Source organism: Euphorbia lathyris, chromosome 5 (genome assembly GCF_963576675.1).
Source record: "Euphorbia lathyris chromosome 5, ddEupLath1.1, whole genome shotgun sequence".
Taxonomy (NCBI): domain Eukaryota; kingdom Viridiplantae; phylum Streptophyta; class Magnoliopsida; order Malpighiales; family Euphorbiaceae; genus Euphorbia; species Euphorbia lathyris.
This window is the reverse complement of record NC_088914.1, coordinates 64,758,069-64,776,137: the sequence shown is the minus strand read 5'-3', so window position 1 is coordinate 64,776,137 and position 18,069 is coordinate 64,758,069. Positions and strand designations below refer to the sequence as shown.

At 31.4% G+C, this 18,069-nt stretch overlaps 2 protein-coding genes across 2 annotated transcripts; both read left to right on the top strand.

Annotated features, from left to right (window-relative positions):
* Positions 1 to 5,388: 5,388 nt before the first annotated feature.
* Positions 5,389 to 10,188, top strand: LOC136229959 (uncharacterized). Its single transcript, XM_066018840.1, has 14 exons — positions 5,389 to 5,636; positions 5,721 to 5,809; positions 6,358 to 6,436; positions 6,865 to 6,986; positions 7,121 to 7,171; positions 7,295 to 7,411; positions 7,502 to 7,621; positions 7,722 to 7,857; positions 8,016 to 8,186; positions 8,270 to 8,425; positions 8,494 to 8,691; positions 9,049 to 9,464; positions 9,594 to 9,720; positions 9,844 to 10,188. The coding sequence occupies exons 2-14, from the start codon at positions 5,736 to 5,738 to the stop codon at positions 10,081 to 10,083; spliced, it is 2,007 nt and encodes a 668-aa protein (XP_065874912.1). The 5' UTR covers positions 5,389 to 5,636; positions 5,721 to 5,735; the 3' UTR covers positions 10,084 to 10,188.
* A 1,460-nt stretch (positions 10,189 to 11,648) lies between these two features.
* LOC136229848 (probable rhamnogalacturonate lyase B) lies at positions 11,649 to 17,972 on the top strand. The gene is made up of 15 exons (XM_066018728.1): positions 11,649 to 11,711; positions 13,500 to 13,621; positions 13,699 to 13,752; positions 13,847 to 13,966; positions 14,041 to 14,160; positions 14,288 to 14,423; positions 14,521 to 14,694; positions 14,806 to 14,961; positions 15,038 to 15,144; positions 15,237 to 15,318; positions 15,398 to 15,539; positions 16,092 to 16,251; positions 16,332 to 16,448; positions 16,650 to 16,773; positions 17,730 to 17,972. The coding sequence occupies exons 1-15, from the start codon at positions 11,649 to 11,651 to the stop codon at positions 17,970 to 17,972; spliced, it is 1,920 nt and encodes a 639-aa protein (XP_065874800.1).
* Positions 17,973 to 18,069: the final 97 nt, after the last annotated feature.

Below are 18,069 nucleotides of genomic sequence, written 5' to 3'. Positions count from 1 at the left end.
AATCCATGCTCCGTGCATAAGGCCACATGCTCCGCGTAGGTGACCCCCTGGACTCTTCTCCAGATTTTGACCCCTTCACACCCCGCGTACTGGAAAGCATGCTCCGCGTGTTCGGCTGGTCGTCATTGTTCTCTTTCTCTTTGGATGGCTCGCCACGATCCTCGTCTCTTGGCTTCGGCCTTATTGTGTCATGAGGGATGCCCTCATCAGAAAGGAATGACCTAACTCTCATAGCGATTACTAGCTTGCAACGAAGGACGACAACGACACTCTGAGCTGACAAGCACTTACCACGAACGGCGATCTAGGCTCTCCTTGCTAAGTATTGATTTTCTTCTCACTCAGGAAAGTTCGAAGTAGGCAAAAAAAAAATCCTAGTCAAATTCTTCCCCTTTTATAGGCATACAGGCGGGGAGATGAAGAGTCATGCTATTTATTACCATTACAGCAAACTCAACCCACATTCCCCTCTAAAAAGCAGTTATTATGCCCCTTAATGGCGTATGCCTTTTACATGCATGCCTCATTACCAGGTCACTAAGAACAATCACCTCAGAACAACACATGCACTCACACAAACCATTCCTAAATTGGAAAATCACTACAAACCCCCGCTACCGACATCATCCACTACATCTCACTCTCATTGTCTGAACCTCGCATCAAAGGGTTTGGTCACCATAAAAAGGGGGGAGGACTAATTGATGAAGAATATGGGCCCATGGGCCAAGTCCACCCAATCGGCCTCCTTTGCTATCTAGAGAGCAGGCCCAATAGGTAACATGTCCACTTGGCTAGAGCCTAAGGGCACTAGAGACATTAGACCAAATTCCAACATCTATACATAGGAAAACCTCATTTATGGTAAAGGGACCTTGAACTCTTTCTCTCTCTCCTATTCTCTCACTCCGGTACGAACTTGACCGTCAAAGTGAAAATAAGGGACCGATCCCAACATAGAAGGAGTCCGACTCCGTGCAGTGAGCAGAAATTTAATTCTCCATTATCGAGTAAATTGTCTATTACTCTTTCTACTTGTGCAAGATAAATGGTTGTCATTTATTCTTGATGTTGGCCGATAACACAGAGGAGAATTTCCCTTCATCTAAATGACATGATGTGCCTCAAAATACTCATGAGAAAAATAATTCTTCTATGTCTTATATCATGGAATCAAATTTCCTTAAGTAGGTAAGTGAGGCAGGCGAATGTTCTAGGAGGTTGTTTTTTTTTTGCCTCCTCTAAATGTGGATGTCCCTCTCTCGACCCTCTTGGCGAATACCATGTCGGTCGTTGAGGGGAGTATATATCCCTTATCACCAAAGAGGTCATATTTTAATGATTGTCTAAGCAATCACCTTAAAAAAACATATTTATAAGCCTATCCATAAAGATTTGACAAAAGGCTCTCCCAGCCTTATCCGAAAAGCATGGATGAACTAGGATCCAACTTGGGACTTTCTGACATTGAGAGAACTATTAATCGACAAAACAATAATAGTTTGGTTTAATGAAGAGACTGTAATGTACATTGAGAGCTTGGAAGCCCTGTAAATACTGGAGTTGAGAAAGTCATATCCCGAATAGGATTCAACATATGTTCCTACTGTTTAAGAAGGATATATAAGAGTTCAGAGAACTATTAATCGATAAAGCAGTAATAGTTTGGTTTAGTAAAGAGAATGTAATGTACCTCGAGGATTTTAGAGGTATATATGTATATAGGAGTTGACAGAATTTTATCGTTGAATAACATGTGTCTCCACTGTCTAGGAAGGATTCCTAGTCTAAATAGAAGACTACTTCTTTAGTGAAATAGTGATATAAAACTCCTAATTGCATCCAACTTGTCATCTTTTATATACATGAAAAAAATACAAAGAGGTTTGCTTCCTATAAATATGAGCTATATATATTTGCGCAACATTTCTAGTTAGAATATGAATCAAATATCATAATCAGAAGGAAGCGTAGTTCTATAACTTCATTCTAGATATCCAATTTACACGAAAATATCCCGTTGAGCATTTCTCAAACTGAATCTTAAAATTTCTAAGTTGTTATCAATATATAATTATTTGAGAAAAAAAACTTTAATTACAGAATATATATAATTTTGACCTTTTAGTCAAGTAAATGCTAAAATGTGTCAATTTGTAAACAAAATAATTTGACGGGATTTTTTTTTTAATAAAATAATTTGACGGGATCTTAATTTCCTAATACAGACGCAATTTTCTTTCTATTTAGCCTAACTCTAAAATGAGCAGCTTCTTCAATTTGAACAAAAATATACTAATTTTGCTCTAATACCAAATAAAATTCAAGTCAGCATTTTATTAAAATAAATTATAAAATTTAATCTTGCTGTCATTATTTTTTATTTTATCAAATAAATTACAATCTAATGTTAATACTTCTCTGTCATCATTTACTTTAATTTGTTGTACGTCTTCTTTTTCCCTACAAAAAAAATAACAAAATTTAATTTTTTTAATAGAGGAAAATTCCAGATATGGAATCTATTCGCACCCCCCTCTACTCCTTTTAGTCTTCCTTTTACATAATATAGTAAATTACTAAGATAAGGCATCAAAATAGGTCTATTTTGGAAAGTATCAATTTAAATTCAACATTTAAAATAGTATCAATATTGGCTTAACGTTTATAACACAATATCAATTTAGGTTTAACGTTTATAATATAACATTAATTTAGGCCTCACGTACAAAATATCACCAATATAGACTTAACGTTTATAAAATAATACAAATTTAAGCTTAACGTTTTACAAAATATATACAATTTAAGCTAAACGTCATAATTAAATTAATCATATTATATTCTTTCTCTATTAACTTTATATGTTATCTTTTATTTAGTTCTATATTCTTATTTATTATAGTACAATTAATTAGTATTTTTGCCCATTAAAATCTTATATTCGTTTTTCATAAATGATTTTATGACTACTAAATTTCATTGATTATGTAATATATACAAACTAAAAGTAATTGAATATCCACAATATTTCGAACACTGACATGTATCAATATTATTTTAACTAGTGTTCAAAATATTGTGGATATTCAATTACTTTTAGTTTGCATGTAATACATGAGCCGTGAAATTTAGGAGTCATAGAATGGTTGATGAAAAACAAATATAAGGTTTTAATGGGCAAGAAAACTAATTAATTGTATTATAATAAATAAGAAAATAGAACTAAACAAAAAGATAACATATAAAGTTAATAGGAAAAGAATATAATATGGTTAATTTAATTATGACGTTTAGCTTAAATTGGATATATTTTATAAACGTTAAGCTTAAATTCGTATTATTGTGTAAACGTTAAGTTTATATTGGTGTTATTTTGTACGTGAGGCCTAAATTGATGCTATATTATAAACGTTAAGCCTAAATTGATATTATGTTGTAATATATTGGTGCTATTTTAAACGTTGAATCTAAATTGGTACTTTCCTAAAAACCTTAGGCCTATTTTGGTACCTTATCCCTAAATTATATATATATATATATATAAAAAAAAAATCTAAGAAATTTTTATTAACTATCAATTAATATTGATATTTTTTTTGGATAAATTACACCCATGGCAACTAAACTTTACCCATTTTCATATTATGGCCAATGAACTTCATTTCTTCCTGGTATAGCCACTGAACTTTACACCTTTTAATATTGATGGCGACTCGACGCCTCAATACGACCGTTGACAGCTAAAAATAAAAAATCCAAAGCGTTAATAATATCCTAAGGAACTTTAATTCTTGAAAATTTTCGTTTTGAGGTCATTTAGGTGTTGTTTGGTTAGGAGAGAGAAAGTGAATTTTTAGAGAGAGAAAGCTTCAAAAAAATGTGATTTTTGAAAATAAAAAATGTGGTTTCATGGTAAATGTCGTTCTGAACAACTTTAATTCTTGAATATTTTCATTTTAAGGTCGTTAACGGTCATTTTCAGAAGTTAGTTAAAATTGAATGGCCACCGATATTAAAAAGTGTAAAGTTCAGTGGCCATACTGGTAAAAAATGAAGTTTAGTGGCCATAATTTGAAAATGGATAAAATTCAGTGGGTATGAGTGTAATTTACCCTATTTTTTTTAATGAATATTGATATATTTTTTCGCTTGTTCCGTTGTCAAGAACTATATATATTTTTGGGTTAATTACAAATAACTACCTTGTGGTTTGACCGATTTGCGATGTGGTACCTGTGGTATTTTTTTTGCAAACACAACCCTATGGTTGCAAATTTTACATGTTTTTTTTTATTTTGCCAAATTTGACCGATAGCGACTTTGAAATGAAAATTTTCAATAATTAAACTTGTTTGGTATTATATTTACTATGGAACCATATTTTTAATTTTTTTTAAAATCATCATTTTTGGAGTTTTCTCTCTCTAAAAATTATCTTTCTCTCATAAAAAACAACACCTAAATGACCTCAAACCTAAAAAGTTGAAGAATTAAAGTTGCTTAAAATATCATTTAGCTCTTGAAAATTTTCATTTCGAAGTCGTTATCGGCCAAATTTGGCAAAGTAACAAAAACATGTAAAATTTTACAACCATAGGGTTGTGTTTGCAAAAAAAAAAAAAAAAAAAACCATAGATACCACATCGCAAATCGGCCAAACCACAAGGTAGTTATTTATAATTAACCCTGTATTTTTTTCTCAATTCTAGACAAAACATAATAATAACAATAAAAAAAGTGTATTTTATAAAAATTGGAAACAATTCTTTTTAACTGAAAAATAAACTAATATCAAATAAATTAAACGAGTCTAATTAGTATTAAAAAAACAACTGCTTATAATATATACACGTGGAATAGAAATAATTAGATTAATGACTGCATAAAGTGTTTTGTTAACAAAATACTGTTGAAATGAATCTTTAATAATTAAATGATCATTCACCGAGAGATTTAGTTTTATAAAATCAATAACTTGGTACTAGCTATTATTATTTTGAAAATAAAATAAAATAATGGTTACTTTATAAAAAAACAAAGCAACTATAGTCTCTACCCAAAACTTAAGATATTTTGATAAAATAATTAAATTTATTTGGTTATTCAGGTTCTGAGATGAAAACTACATCGAAAATTGATTAAATTTTCAAAAATTAACGATAAAATTGGCACAACTTCTAAACGCTATTGATAAAATTACACAATTTTAAATGAAAAGGATAAAATTGCTTTTTAATACCAACTACAACAGCAGTGTTTTTTCCAATTTAAAAATTGGGATTATGTAAAGTCAGAAACTTATTCCAAATAATAAAAAAAAAAAGAGTAGAAATATTGAAAAATAAAAGTCTAGGATGAAAGAAAACCCACAAGGCAAGCAGAAAAAATGCTTGTTCGTAACACATCCGACTTGAACAGAACAGAAGAGAAGACATTGTTGTAACTTATAAAAAGGGCAGACAGGACAGACAAGAATCAATTTCGACTTACAAAAAGCCCTTTCTTCTCTTTTCTCCTTCCCCTCTTCTTTCTGCCAACAAAATCTGGTACAAACACAACCAGAATAGCAGAATAAAATATACCTTAACCTTTCAAATCCAGCTTTCTTCTGCCATACATTGGTAATAAGTAAGGTATGCCTTTTCTTTTCTGTTTACTAATTACTTTATTTTAATCTTTTAATCTATTTCTTTATTTTGTGTATTCTTTTCTCACAGAAAGGAAATCAAAAGATGCGTTTTTTAACAATCTCTTTCTTCTTCTTCTTCTTCGTCTTCATTGCCTCCTCGGCCCAGAGCCCACCTAGGTTCTTCCCTCATCCCTTTTCTCTACCATTATCATGTCTTTTTTGTGCCTTTTTTACAGCTTTTCAGGGAATTTAAAACTCACAATCTAACAGTTAAAAAAAAAAAGATTCACATGCTGGGTTACTGTTTCAGCTAATACATTCCTTAACACAGCTTTTCTTTTTACTTTTTAACTTTTATATTCTGGAGCCTCACATTTCCTGTGGTTACTGCTCTGGTCCCCTGTATTCTCACTTTTGTCTTTTCCTATTCTTGTTACGCTCTCTCTTTCTTATTAATTACTGTGGCATTTGCGATGTGGTTTAACCGATTTACGATGTGGTATTTGTGATTTGTCTTGATTTTGCTAACGATAACAACTAAATGGTTATGTTTGCAAAAAAAATACCACATCGCAAATCGATCAAACCACATGATAGTTATTTGTAATTAATCCTTATAGTACTATTCAAAAGAAGAAAATTCTTGTTTGAACATTTTGTGTTTCTTCTACTTTGAATTCTTTCTTGTTCTAAATATCATTATTTTTTCTGGAAAATTTGTGCAGTAATGTTTTGCGATCGACGACCAATAATAGTTCTAGTTCTGGTTTGGGGGTTCAACTTCAAGTATTGAACCGTCGACGAGTAAGTATGGTGCATCATAAATTATATTTGTTATTCAAATGTTGACTATGAAATGTGAACGTCGTCTAATCAACACATTAATTACTTTCTCTAAAAAATACCAAACATTAATTACGAAATCTGATTATTAAGGGTCACTAATTTATACTCCTATAACCCAATAATTTCATTATCTTAGATATATTGGACCACCAACTTTGTAAATTAATAAATTTTTACTATTAATTTTGTATTTCTATAAATAATACATATTTGTATACATGGAAATTTTACCATGTCACTTTTATTTCTATAAAAGAATTAGTCTTAAACATTCAATTTTATTTTTTATTTTTTTTTCTCTACGTATATATATTCAATGGAAAGTAATACTTAATTTTCTTTTTATTATGTTACTTTCTTAAATGTTTGTTAATATTTTGTATTAGGTTGTGATTGATAATGGACTTGTTGAAGTCACTTTTTCTAGTCCGGGTGGTGATGTCACTGGAATTAAGTACAACGAAATCAATAACGTACTTGAAATCGCCAATGAAGAAGATAATAGAGGGTATGTATTTAAACATTTTAATTTAGTACTATGTAAAAATAATTTATCAATAACTAATTAGCTAGATCACATTTTTTATGCCTTTCTTTGAAATATAATTCTAACTTCTCTTCACAATATTATTTTGAGCGCAGATATTGGGATGTGGTTTGGAATAGACCTGGACAGCCCATCATCTATGACAAGTAATACGGCCCATATGATTTATATTATTTTATCAATATTTTCATGAATTGTCGATGTGATAATTAAATTAATTATATGGTTTCCAAATTGATAAAATTGTAATTAAATTATTGTTTCTTAAGGTTACAAACCACTGATTTTAGAATCATAACGGAAGATGAAGAACAAGTAGAGATTTCATTTTCGAAAAAATGGGATTCAAATGATAAATCTTCGGTTCCTCTAAATGTAGACAAGAGGTAAGTTTTACTGAAATAATGTAGATTTTTTTATTAAGATTGTGATTAATGCATAAATTAATGATATTCGATTTTAATTAATTGATGCAGGTATATAGTGAGGCGTGGAAGTTCAGGGGTATATATGTATACAATATTGGAACGTTTACAAGGATGGCCTGATGTTGATATGGATCAAATTAGAGTTGTGTTTAAACTCCAAAAAGAAAAGTAATTAATAGCGGAAAACTAATTCAATTAACTAAATTAATTTGTAAATAATTAGAAATGCGTGCTTAATTATGAAAAAAAAAATTGAAATTGTGTACAGGTTTCACTTCATGGCGGTGTCGGACGATAGGCAAAGGATAATGCCAATGCCGGAAGACCGTATCACCGGCCAGCCACTTGCCTATCCGGAAGCTGTTCTTTTGACTAATCCAATCAATCCCGAACTTAAAGGAGAGGTAATATTATATTCTTCAAATAAAGAGTACATAAAAGAAATTCCAGAGATATGATATCATTCGATGAGGGTTCAAATCTAGAGATCGAAATCCAAATGGTACTAAAATATTTTAGTTTTTTTTTTATTTAACGAATATATATTGTGATAATATTACAGGTAGATGACAAATATCAATATTCATGTGAATACGAGGAAATCAAGGTACATGGGTGGGTTTCAGATGACCCACCAGTTGGCTTTTGGATGATTTCTCCCTCCAACGAATTTCATGCTGGTGGGCCCATCAAACAAGACCTTACCTCCCATGTTGGCCCCACTGTTCTCAATGTACGCAACTCTCGATATATTTATCTGCACGTCAAACTAATAATTTAACGTCACATACCAATATAATTTAAATTAAAATGCAGATGTTTACAAGCACCCATTATGCCGGGAAGGACTTTAATACAACATACCGAAATGGAGAAGAGTGGAAGAAAGTTATGGGTCCTGTTTTTCTATATCTTAATTCAATTCCCTCCTCTGAAGAGTCTCTAACACCTTGGCAAGATGCTAAAGCACAGGTATGTTAATTTTAATACATTATACATATCATTAGAAAAACATTATCTTACTTTTATTTTGTATATAGATGTTAAGAGAAGAGAGAATTTGGCCATACAATTTCATTCAGTCCGAAGATTTTCCTTCCTCCGATCAAAGAGGGAGTGTTTTCGGTCATCTAACAGTTCGAGATAAGTATGTGAGTGAGAGGTTAGTGTATGCCAATTCTGCTTATGTCGGATTGGCTGCACCTGGCGAAGGGGGTTCTTGGCAATACGAAGCTAAGGTACGTAATCCCTGTCAAAGGTTATAATAAAGGCTATTCTTCGATTTTAAATGTTTTTTCAACAAATCCAAATTACTTACCTTGCAATATTTTCTACTAATTGAACTTTAGTTCAGATTATTTATTAATAAACTTATAATTACAAAACAAACAGTTTTGTAATATCAAACACAAAATACAATGTTTTGTGTACGGGTAGTTGATAGGATTTGTAGTCTTTTGATTATTAGTTAAATTTTTCCTTTTCGCTGATTTTCGGTAACTTTCACTAACTTTCAGTTAGTTTCAAGCGTTTTCATTTAATTTTCACTGAATCTATTATTTATATAATTATTGGGTTTTGAATTATGTTTTCAGGGTTATCAATTTTGGACCCGAGCTAACAGGAAAGGCAATTTTTTTATTAAAAATGTTCGACCTGGAAACTACAGTTTATATGCTTGGGTTCCAGGTGTGATTGGAGACTACAAGTATAACTTTGATATCACCATTACACCAGGAAGTAGGCTACGATTGGGTTCCCTTGTATATGTTCCTCCAAGAAATGGTCCGACTTTGTGGAATATTGGATTTCCTGATCGTTCTGCTGCTGAATTCTACGTTCCTGACGCATATCCAACACTCATGAACAAATTATATACCAATCATACAACAGACAAGTTTAGACAGTACGGATTATGGCAAAAATATACTGATTTATATAAAATTGATCTTGTTTATAATGTTGGTATCAGTAATTACTCTCAAGATTGGTTCTTCGCCCATGTTACAAGGTAATTAATTAATTATTGTACCTCTACATATCTTTTAGTTAAACTCTATATTGTACCGACACTCATCTTTAGTTGTGTCTTCATTTTTATTTAAAAGGCTAGTTTATGAAAGTTATGTTTTATCTGTAGGGAAAAAGGAAATAATACATACGAGGCAACAACATGGAAGATCATATTTCCACTTGAAGAAGTCAAGCAAAGTGGGAATTATACTCTTCAATTGGCGTTGGCATCAGCTGCCCTGTCTGAAATTCAGGTTTATAACTAAATATTCTATTTCAATGCCGGTTAGGATTTTAAATTTTTTTATAACCATGAATGTAACGATTCGGTCCTAAGGATACCAATAGAAACATAACGTTTTTTTTATGTATTGAAGGTTCGGTTCAACAACCAGAATGCGGAAGAGCCTCTTTTTACGACGGGATTGATAGGGAAAGATAATGCATTAGCAAGACATGGAATTCACGGATTGTATTGGTTGTACACCATAGACGTACCTAGTAATCATCTTGTAGTAGGAAGTAATACTATTTTTCTAACTCAATCTAGAGATGACGGTCCCTTCCATGCTGTCATGTATGACTACATTCGTTTCGAAGCCCCTCCACAACTTTGATGATCTCTTGTATAGATCAGTTATTTATACACATATCATTTTATCAATTTGTTTATACACATTTTAATAAAATTAAAGAGAAATTATAGTATTAATCTTCTTTATTTGCCATATGTAATGCCATAACTTTTTCTTGTATGTATAGAAATACTTCCAAAATTAGAAATGCACCTAAATTAGATCATATTCTCAAGTTATGAGTGACAAATAACACATAATCTAAAGGAGTTTTCATAAATTACTGAAATGTTAGCGACTTCCTAGCTACACCAACAGTAAATACTATATAACCTCACAGACACTTGTGAATTTTGAAGTTCTTATTATAATTCACACAAGTAAATAAATAAATCTCTTTATGTTCATTGAATAATTAACTTTCTGAGATCACCGTGAATCTCAATTTTTCATCTATGCATCTCGCATTATACATATGCCTATGGCTGACTTTTTGTTTTTCAGTAACATCACATCGGTAAGATTTTATTTTACATTTTCTTAACTTTTGACAGTGAAAGAAAAGGTTGTTTAAAATAATTCCAGAAATATTCAATTGGTTCTATTTATTCTATATATATATTCTTTTTTATGATATTGTTGCAGGAAATTTCTGCAGCAAGAACCCATGCCTCGGGGAGTAAAACTAGAAGAACCAGATCCTAACCATGTAATTATGCATTTTTAACATCTTAATTTCTTTTTTATGCATTTGTGATAGTTGATATATAACATTATATAGTCAATAAATAATCATGTGTGAAATGTGATTTCCATTTGTGATAGAAACTTTGATTACAGATAAGAGTTATTAGATATATAAGAGGAAGAATATAAAAAGAGAGAATTGGTTGATAAAAGAGAACATAAAAACGAAACTGATGATGAAAAAATAATAAGCGCCGGACTCCATATATCCGAACAAATCAAATTCAATGGGCCATTAGGAACAAAATAAGATTTAGGAAAAAAAAGATGACATGTCTTACTAACACAACAATAATCATATAAACAAGAATCACATAAAGTAATGTTTTTATTACACATAAGGAAATTTTATTTACAGAGAGAGTTCTCTTAACAATATGCAAATTTCCATGTCCTAATGGAGCATGCCACTGGGAAGGAAACACTAAAAGCTTGAACTTGATGCCGTAACAATGACCGGAAAGACATAGTATAAATGTCATTCTTATTTGTTTTGCGATATATCTCGTTTTTTTTTGTCTCCAAATCCATATAAAAAATGATTAGCAAAAAATTCAAGAAAAATAGGATTGAAGCATGTTAGAGACAGATAATAGACTGTTTTAGATACATGGAGAATATTAGGAAATTGAGGTGAGGAATAAGAAAGATGAAATATAGAATGATCAACATGAGATATATGGATTGTGTTTCCATTGCCTACTATAACTTCTTTAGGACGGTTATATTCTGAATGAACAATGAGATTTTCCAAGTCCGCAATTAGATGGGTTTAACGTGGCAACCATATTGGAGGAGGGTGGTTTGAATGAATTTCTTTAATTTCGATTTAGCTTGGGCGATAGGCACTATTTCGCTATATGTCTAGCTCCTTTGCAACTGTGACATGTCAGCGAACTGACGTCGAGTGGAGCAGAGCAATGGTGACATTGGAACTGTTGGAATTCTGACCTTGGTAATTTCCACAACCACGCCCCCTTCCTCGGACGTTACTACGTGTAGAATAGTGCACGGATGAAAATAAATTCAAAGTTGTTAGACTTCTTTTAGCTCTGATATCATAAGAAAAAACTTCAATTTCAACGGAGTATTTGGATTGATTTGAGCTTGTAGAGAGTTTACATGTTATATGGTTACTATTTGTATTTGAATTATAGACAATTCTTAGAGTAATTCAAAATAATATTGATAAACTAGGTTTTTGAATAAATTACACCCATTGCCTCTTAAATTTTCGATTACTTTCATTATTGTTGTAAAGTCATTTAAATGTTGTTTGGTTAAGAAGAAAAAATAGTTGTTTAAATAGAGAAAACTTCCAAAATGGTGATTTAGAAAATATAAAATAGTGGTTCCAGCCAAAATGTGGTGACCTATTATTTTTACTTGGTCAATGGTAAAAAGATATAAGGGGCCGTTTGTTTTGGGGTTTCAGGAAAGGGCAAGGGAAAGAAGATGTTTCATTCCTTTTTGTTGATGTTTATTTTATCAATTCAATCATTCCTTTTACCTTCTTTTAGTTTTGAGTTTACCCATAACTCCTCTAATCTCATTCCCCCAATCTCCTAAGGTTTTTCATTCCCCTTCCACTCTCTCTCATCTACTCTCTTTATAAAATTTCATTTTAGTCTCGATTTTATTTTTAAATTTTATTTTGGTCCATATATTTATTTATTTATACTTTTTTAATCCTTGAATTAACTTCACTCCTTATATTTAAATATTATTTATTTATTTATTCTCAAAAAATATTTTTGACTAATTTTTACTTTTTGATTTTTATTTTGATCCTTATATTTTTTTATTTATATTTTTTATCCCTAGACTAATTTCACTTTTGATCTTTATACTTATTTGTTTTTACTTCTGAAAAATAAGTTTGACAAATATTTTTCATTTATCATATTATTCGGTTTTGGTATTTATTTTTAATTATTTAAAAATAATTATTTTCTTTTTAAAATACAATATTTATGCATTTTTATTTATTTATTTTATTTCAGTTTCTTTAGTTTCTTCAGTTTCATCGTCTTTTGATTTTAATGGTTGAATAAATTGATTTTTCATTCTACATGTGATTAATTTATTAATATACACACATGTATGTATAGAAATTATTGTTAGAAATACAACTCTAGTTTAATACCTCATTTGAACCAAACAGCCACAAAAGGAATCATGAGTATATCATTCCTTTTGTGGAACAGAAACAAACAGAGAAGGGAATTTAGGGTCATTCCATTCCTTTTTCCTTGTTTCTCTTTCTTGATTCCATACCATTACCCCGTGCGAACCAAACGCCCCCTAATTATGTTAGTAAATTGGAAAGTTGAGGGATCCATATAAAAGTAAAGGCAAAGTTGAGACTGTATGTGTAATTTACCCCTAGTTTTTTTTAATGTATGAGAAGGCCCAATAACACCAAACACTCGCATTAGAGTCCATGGTCATAGCATTTCCACCCTATTCCGATGTTGCTGTTGTCTAAATCTTAACGGCCCAAAGGAAAGATTGTTGGATTTTCTTACACCATTTGTAGTAGGAGTGGGTGTTTGGCTGATTGATAGTGTTGTCAAGAAACCATTTCAATAAATAAATAAGCTAATACTTAAGATTTAATTATATTTTCTTATAAGAAAATTTAATTATATTAATTTTTAACAATAATGAAGCAAAAATATCATCATTAGAGTGGCATAAATCTCTAACAGGTCTTGATTGATAATGGTATTCTTCAAGTTACTTTATCGAAACCAGAAGGTTTTATTGTCGGGATAGCATACAATGGAATTGATAATGTACTTGACGCTAGACGAAAAGAAGATGCACGAGGGTACGTTTTTTTTATTACTTCTAATTTTATTATTTTTCACTATTAGTATAGTTCGGATTAATCCATTATATATGTAGGTATTGGGACGTTGTATGGTCGAAGCCAGGAATTGGACGTAATAAGTTTGACAAGTAATTAAATTTCCTCCAACTCTTACTAACAATTAATTACTAATATGATATTAAATTAAAATTAATACATTTTTAACAAATTATTAATTTATAGGTTACCAACAACAGATTACAAAGTTATAGTATCAAATGAAGAACAAGTAGAAGTTTCTTTCAGTATGAAATGGAGCCCTGCCTTAGGGGACTCTGCTGTTCCTTTAAATATAGACAAAAGGTATTCATTTCTCTAATAATTATATGTTAATTATTTGATTAAGAGATATGATTTTGCGTTATGTGTTTTCGTAGGTATATAGTCCGCCGAGGAAAATCAGGAGTATATGCATATGCTATTATGGAACGGTTAAAAGGATGGCCAGATGTCAATATGGATCAAATTAGGATGGCTTTCAAACTCCATGTAGATATGTAAGAATTTCCATATTTTATGAAAATAATTTTATCCAACATTATTAAAGGATCAATATACATATTATATTATTGTAATTAAATGAGGGTTTACAATTAATATAAAAATATGTGACAAATAATATAGGTTTGACTACATGGTTGTATCCGACGATCTCCATAGGCACATGCCAACAGTGCATGAGCATGACAGTGGTCGGGTTTTAGCATACCCTGAAGCTACTGTCTTAAGCGACACTAGAAATCCTGAACACGAGGGAGAGGTATATTCATTTCCATTCCTTCTCGATAGTCAATAAGTATAAATTTATTAAACAAATAAGTTAAAAAATTCATTAAAAATATTGTTATTTGTACTAGGTGGATGATAAGTATGCATACGCAATGGAACTAAAAGATAGCAAGGTGCACGGATTTGTATCTTCACATAATCCACAGGTTGGATTTTGGTTGATCCGACCGAGCGATGAAGCATGTACAGGCGGCCCTATGAGACAAGAACTCACTTCACATGCTGGTCCCATTGTTCTTTCTGTAAGTACATTTGTTCACGGGCTAGATTGAACCGGATCTACATTAAATTACCATGTCCAAGCCCAACTCGGCCCGTACTACATTTATTTGATTTATTTTTGTGATGTACAGATGTTTACTAGCACACATTATTCTGGGATGGATATGGATACAGAGTATAGAAATGGAGAGCCATGGAAAAAAGTATTTGGGCCTAATTTTATTTATCTAAATTCAGTTCCAAGCAATGATGAATATATACCCTTTTGGCATGATGCTAAACAACAGGTAGTATTAATTAGTAATTGATTATCTCTAATTTCATTTAAATGTGAAGTTAATCAATGGGTTAATTTACAATTAGGCAGAGATAGAAGCCCTACATTGGCCTTATGATTTCGTTGAATCCCAAGATTTTCCTAATGCAAGCATGCGTGGCATTGTTTCTGGACAATTGGCCCTCCAAAATGAGTAATTAATTATTTTTACTCTTTTTTTAATCAACAATTTAATGAGTAATACTAATAACACTAATTAATTGATAAATTATAATTTATATTCAGAGGCAACTCAACATTGGGAAGAAATGCTTATGTGGGTTTGGGGAATCCAGGAGAATTAGGCTCATGGCAATTTGATTCCAAGGTTTTATTATCTTAATCTCTATTTAATTAGTCTAGATAATAATGAATTCAATTAATTAATTTGGTTAATTTATTTTCAGGGTTATCAATTTTGGACCCAAGCTGATTTTAATGGAAATTTTTTGATTCAAAATGTGAGAGAAGGAGAGTATAATTTGTATGCATGGGTTCCTGGTTTTATAGGTGACTACAAATTTGAAGGCATTATCTCCATCAAACCAGGTATATATCCTATCCTATCCTATACCGGTTTAATTATTGGCATAAATTCTCAATTTCGAAAAGAAAAAATATACCCTAAATGGTAAAATTGTGTCCTTAATTTTGCCAACTTGAAATAATTTTATGTTCGGATAACGATAGATGGAGCAAATTTTAGCATAGATAGCAGAACACATGAAATCGACACTTTTAAATTCTAAAGTGAAGATAGGGGCATAAGTAGATGTACACTCATGGCTGTAATATATCACCACTTATAGGGATGGTTTTCGCTCCTGGCCACAACTCCGTCTTCATATACCAGGTGTTAATTGCACTTCCAACAAATGAAAAGTTGAGCATTATCAAAATACGTTATTTTAGTTTGAATAGGGAAAAAAAGAATTAAACTTAGCCCATATAGATCGGGTTTATTTGTTGCAGGTTAAAATTGCATCATTCTTATATTAGGGTTATATTTGTGTTTTATAAAAAAATGTATGGAGAAATTTGTATCTCATTTCTTAATTAATTATGTAATAGATGAATTAATGACAACTAAAAAAATTGTAGGAAGCCAAATAAAATTGGGTGTGATTACGTATAGACCTCCTAGAAACGGACCTACGCTATGGGAAATAGGCATTCCTGATCGTTCTGCTGGTGAATTCTTTGTACCTCATCCTATTCCAGCCTACGAAAATAGTCTCTACGTCGATAAACCAATTGAGAGGTAATTAATTAGCTTAATTAATAACAATGTTAGAGATTTGTTCTCCTAATTATCTTAAGTTGATTTTTATTAATGGACAGGTTTAGGCAATATGGACTATGGGAAAGATACGTTGATTTATATCCTACACGGGATCTTGTTTATAATGTTGGCACTAGCAACTGGAGTCGAGATTGGTTCTTTGCTCATGTTACCAGGTACTTCAATTAATCTTAAATCATTCAGATGAAAACGTCACCAGCTCATCTCTGAAATGATCCGAGATTGGTTAATTCCGTACCACGTGAAATATAATGTCTTTATTGTTTTTATTTTTCAACTCTAACGTAGTTTAGTTAGAGTTGCTTGAAATTGTTTTAATATAGGTAGTTGAATTTATAATATTTATGGCATTGCAGGCAAACAAAGAATGGATACGAACCAACCACGTGGGAAATAGTATTTGAGATAGGGCAAGTGCAAACATATGGAAATTACACATTCCAGTTAGCTTTAGCAGGAGCAAGTTCGGCTAGTCTTGAGGTAAATTTCATAATTAGACCATAATACTCATTTTCAATGTGCCTTTCTAGATAAGTTTAAAATGATATTAAAGTCTAGTCCAATGTTAAAATACTAACTTTTGAGTTACCTGCAAATATTCAGTCCTACAAACATCATGCTCTAAATGTGCAATACTAGGCATGAGGGTAGTGTATTAAGTTTGCGCCCAGTCTGTGTGGATCATGGGCCCACTGATGTTGTGTAAGCCAATTCGCACGGGCCCGCCCTGCACTTTCTTCATGCCAATTCTTCCATTCTATATAACTTTCCCCACACTTCTCAATTACCATAGACTCCATATAACATATATAATCCTTCGATAAAGTATAGAGGCATTTGAGAACCTCTACCTTTGGGTAGGGAGTGTTGAATGGAACATATGAATGTCTTGTTCTTGTGCATCGAGAGTTGGTATAAGGTAATCCATTATGGTTAAAGAGGAAAGGCAATGGACAAACTTCTTTTCTAATAAAAGGCAAAAAGGGGGCATTTGGTTCCCCTCCAACACTATAGAGGAAGATAACTCCATACTAAATTCATGCCAAACCGGTATAGGACTGTTGCCCGACTAATTTAAGTGTCAGACAATCCTCCCCCTTCAAGATGCATTTTGAAGATGAATTAGACCCAAGTTCAAAATAAATTTTTAATGTGAATACATATAAGTGTGAGATGATTCTAAAGGTAAGTGAGGTGTGTTAAGTATCCTACATTAGTTAGCTATATAGGTAATGGGTCTTTAATAAATGTGAAACAATCCTCCCTTTCAAGGTATATCTTTTATGAGAGTTCAAGTTTTAAGATATAATTTTAATGTGCAATGCATATTAACTTTTCGTTTAAATATTTTGTTGACAATAAAATATTATTTATTTAGGGGAAAAACATAATTTGTGCATTTTCATATCATATTAATTGTAATTGTATATGTACAGGTGAGAGTGAATGATGACGATATAAGGAGGAAACTGGTGTTTAGGACAGAGAATATTGGAAAAGATAATGCAATAGCAAGACATGGAATTCATGGATTATACTGGCTATTCAGCATTGGTATTCCTAGTAATATGTTGGTACGAGGACACAATGTCATTTATTTAACTCAGGCTAAAGCTACTTCTCCATTTCAAGGTCTCATGTATGATTACCTTCGTCTTGAAGCCCCTCCTCTCCGATAATCCTTTTTTTCATTCACTATCATTATTATTATGTGTACAATGATGATTAGAGTTGCAGATTAGTTATAGCTTTTTGTTAATTAACGAATTGAGGCAA